Source organism: Entamoeba invadens (assembly GCF_000330505.1).
Source record: "Entamoeba invadens IP1 unplaced genomic scaffold scaff_1105074726225, whole genome shotgun sequence".
In the NCBI taxonomy this organism is placed as follows: Eukaryota; Evosea; order Mastigamoebida; family Endamoebidae; genus Entamoeba; species Entamoeba invadens.
Window position 1 is genome coordinate 65,429 of NW_004191814.1, and position 4,643 is coordinate 70,071.

The window sequence follows — 4,643 nt, forward strand, 5'->3', positions numbered from 1 at the left end:
TGGGACAACAAAGTTGGAGATATATAAAAACTTATGTTTTTTTTGATCAAAGATAAAACAAATTCCCAAAATTGTTTACCATATTATTCAAAAATATGTAATTACAACAATGAAAATTATAACCTTTTTAATTACATATCACCACTTAAAAAATCCAAAACTTGCAAAAAAAAATCTGTTACAAAAACCATAACACCAATAAATCAATACACAAATAAACGTTACAAAATATATTAGTTGGTTCCATTTTTTTTTCATATATTCTATTTGTGTCCGTAACTCATCGACTATTTGCTTTACTTGCTGTTTTAATTGTAATTTTTTGCTTGTTGTAAGTTTTTAAGTAACAATAAAATGTTATTACAAAACAAACATGGGTGTTAGTTTTTGTTTTCTTTGACTTGATTTAATTAAATCATTTGTTTTTATGGCCAACACAAACTCTTCATTGGTGATGTTCTTTTTTAACTCAGACTTTGATCGTAAACTCATTCGTGGTTTTTTTTTCATCAACGTGGTCCACTTCTATTTTATGAGGTTTTCTGCTCTTTTCTTTTTTTTCAAAAGTGGTATGTTGTTGTGAAGAATTTGGTAACCCTTTCTCGTGTTTTTGTTTGTCATTGTTTGAACTGTCGCTGCCAAGTGGGGCTTGCATCAAGTCTTACTGTTTTGTAATTGAAGGTGTAATCGTGAAATGATTTTATAATGTTTTGATGACTTTTTAAGTTGTGGTATTTATTTAAAAAAAAAGAAAATAGATACTAAATGATTATTTCGTAAATAAAAACCGAATTAAATTAATAATATAGTTATTATGTACTTGCTTTCAAAATTGACTCTAAACGCTAAAACCAATTTTTGTATATACTGAACCATTGTAATTTTTCAAATGAGTATCAATTAAAAAGTTTATATGATTATCATTATTAAATGATTTTGTAATTCTCATTATATTTTGTTATGAAGACACAACAATATATATTATCGACTTTTAGATGATAATAATCACGTTAATGTTATTATCAAGAAGTATGATATACTCAAAAGAGAAATTCATATTTTTATGTTCAATGAAAAAAATATGTGTAAATTTTGATTAAATTATTGAAAAAAAATAAAATAGAGTCAGTCATTTGACCTTATGTGGTGGATATAAAATAGCTTTAATTTTGTCTAAACATCGGGCATTAGTTAAAACGTGAAAAAACCCAAAACAATTGGGATGGATTTTTGTGATGGTTTCCCGAAATATTCCAATATTTATGGTCCAAAAGGTACCAGATAACGTTTATAGACAGACTTAAATTATTTATCTAATTATATAGTTCACATTTATTAACTTTTTTTAATGTTGTCCAGTTATTTCGTTAATAAAGAATTCAATAGACAAAATTAAAACTTTTAATTTAATTTAACCTTAGAACACTGATTCAAATTCACTTATTTTCTATCCCCTCCCTTTGGGACCAACTGGAAAATACTATTTATTATTTCTTTTTATACAAAAAAATAAAATAAAAAAATAATCAAAACTACACTTATTTTTTTTGTTTACAATTGATACATATTGCGTGGAAGTGTTCATAACAACACCAAACATTAAATCCTTTATGGGAGCAAGTAATGCATCTGAATTCAGTTCTTTTTACATGAACAAAAGTGTCCAAACAATCAGTTTCATTGTTTAGATGGGTGTTTTTTTAATTATCATTTTGAGTGTTCAAAGAAGTGTTCTTTATTGAAGTCGGAGTCCTTTATTGATCTTATCAATTTGGGTTAGTTAGTTAGTTTAGTTAAAATTAATTTTTTGTCAAAAATTATTATATTATAATATTGATAAAATATAATTATTTTAAATAGTTAATTTTTATGTTTACTATGTTTAATCAACATCTGTTTTTTCATAATTAAAAAAAGTGGATGAAAATTCAAATAAAGTGACTTCCCAATGTGTGCAAGTTAAGGTATAGTTCATTCATAATATTTTATCAAAAAATAAAATTATTCATTTTTTGAAATTTTGAAAAAAAAGATATTTTTGGTTTAATTATTAATTATAATTTTGAAGTTAATACTAAACTATACTTTAACTTTCACACTTCAAATACAATAAATTTAGCAACAATTTCGGGGAAGCGACCAAATGGAAATTATCGAAGGACCAGTTCTGGACAACAGTACACATCGATTTGTAACAATGAACTGCACCTTTTAAACAGACTATTTGTTATTGTTTGCTATAAAATGGCACAGAGAAAAACTTAATGTTTGTCATACTTCTTCTTGTCACTTTGAATTACGCTGAGACAAGAGACATCGACAATTATTCACGTTTATAAACAAAAAAGTTTTTACATTAAACACATAGACAAACCATTACCCAATTTTTATATTTAATTTGCTTTTTGTAGTTTATTAATTCAAGCAACAAAGGGTTGTCTGTTTTGTGAAACAATTTTGAAACGAATAACATTTTAAAATAAAATGTTTTTCAACTGAAATTTAGTCTTGCACGCCCTTTCCCTGTAAAAAAGACAAAAAATTTTAACTTGCACGCCTTGGGGAAGGTAATTATCTGTTTATACTTGAAACGCACTGACGGCATTCTTAGTTTTTTCAAAACAACAGAAAATATCAAGTCCACAAAACCTTTTGCTAACCTTTTGTGTGCTTTTATATGAAAATAGTTGTATTGTACCTTTTTTTAAAAAATTACATTGGCTTTATGACTTTTTGTTTTTTTATTATTTCATTTTTGTATTTTTTATAATAAAAAATTAATTTTCAACTATAATCACGCATACTGTTTTGCTTCAATATATGTCAAAAACTTTATAAAATATTAATACAAAAAAAATAGTAGACAAAAATATATAAAACCATTATTTTATTATATAATTAAATTAATACAAAAAATTGTATTATTTGTGTGTATTAAAATATAATTTTGTAATGGTACAATTATTGAAAAAGATATAGTAAAATCCAAGTTGTTTCTAGTTTTAGTATAAAAACCTAAAAAATAATTATAAGAAGTTATTACTAAATTTTAACAAAAAAACAAACATTTTGTGAAATTGTTAATATCAATAAATAGTAAACAATAGTAAATAATCTTATAGAAAGAACTTTAAAAGATTTTCATTTAAAAAAAAAGCACAAGAACGCTAAATAACACAGGTCGCAATGAGCAGCAACACAGCTAAAACGACTCCTGTTGTCACTGACGAGATTGTGATATTTCAAAAAAAGAAAACAAAAGATGACAGCTCGACAGACTCAATTGATTTGAACGACGAAACCCCCAAAAAGCAGAAACCAGCCGAAGACGATGAGGGGTATAGCGACCTTGGTCTGTACGATAATGTGTGCGTCAACCTCCAAAACAGTAAACGTATCACTGGGGTACTTTGTCTTTTCAAAGTTTGTTTCAAATAAGGCATCGATATCAAGTTATCAATTATTTGTTGAAATCAAAACTGAAGAGTAGAAGAGAAATCAATTGTTTATTAGTTACCTTCCCATTGACGTTCGTAATACTGTAACATTCAAAACCCTAATTACAAAAGACACGGGGACAGTCGATATTCAGAGTTATAAGATTAACATCCCATTCAGAGAGATTGTAGCATTTTATGTGAAGCCGGAGAAATCATCTATGCTTCTCAGTTTTGAGGTACAACAAAACCGGTTCCCCATGAAAATTCCAATATTTGAGTTTTGTGGGAAGAAAGAATTGTTCGACTCGTTCATGACAACAATGAAAAACAACTCCAACTCAACCATCACCAAAGACGAGACAAGAAAGACACGATACATCGTCACACACAAATTTGAAATGCGAACCGACGCAGCTTTGTTCCACAAAAAGGCGTATTTGCGACTGACAAACCCATCACTTGTTCAGAAAAGAAAGAGCCTAATGGTTAAAGAACATGTCGATGTCATGGCCCCGATCACAAGAAAGTTTTTACAATCTTTGATGGATGAAAGAGGATTCATAACTGCGTCGAATATGAATACAATCAGAAAAGTGTTGTTGTATAGGGGGTGCGAGAATGAAGTGAGGGAATTTGTGTGGAAACTTTGCTTGGGGTTTTATGAGGGAAAAAACACACAAAAGGAACGGATGGAATGGGACGAGCAAAGAAAAGAAGACTATGAAAAAATCAAAAGCACATGGACAAACGTCCTTCCCGAAATGAAAGAGAACTGGGACGAGTTTGTGAAGACAGAAGACCAAATCAGTTTGTTATTTCATTTTCATGATGTTAAAATAGTTGAAAAATTAATGTACTTATCACACAGTGAAAGATGTCAAACGGACAGATAGAGACGATCCGATGTTTAAAGCAGACGATTCATTTGGCCTGAAGTTGTTGACAAACGTGTTAATGTCTGCAACGATGTTTAATATGAAAATCATGTATGGCCAAGGGATGAAGTTTGTTTCTGAGTGTTGTGTGAATGGAAGAAATAACATCTAGTGATATTGTGGCTGTTCTTATGAAAATTACGACGAAGAGTCGGACCTTTTTTGGTTGTTTGAATGTGTGATGAAATCATCCAAGGGTTTTCTCCTCTAATTCCGTGTACCTCAACAAACAACTTAACAAACTTGAACAATTGTACACTTGCTATCC

At 28.8% G+C, this 4,643-nt stretch overlaps 1 protein-coding gene across 1 annotated transcript; it reads left to right on the forward strand.

Annotated features, from left to right (window-relative positions):
* Nucleotides 1-3,186: 3,186 nt before the first annotated feature.
* EIN_408100 (TBC/Rab gtpase activating domain containing protein) lies at nucleotides 3,187-4,641 on the forward strand (the record flags this gene model as incomplete). Its single annotated transcript, XM_004184869.1, has 4 exons — nucleotides 3,187-3,423; nucleotides 3,491-4,247; nucleotides 4,309-4,444; nucleotides 4,572-4,641. Coding segments are annotated over 4 exons (1,200 nt in total), but the record flags the coding sequence as incomplete, so codon positions are not given.
* Between the last annotated feature and the right edge of the window lie 2 nt (nucleotides 4,642-4,643).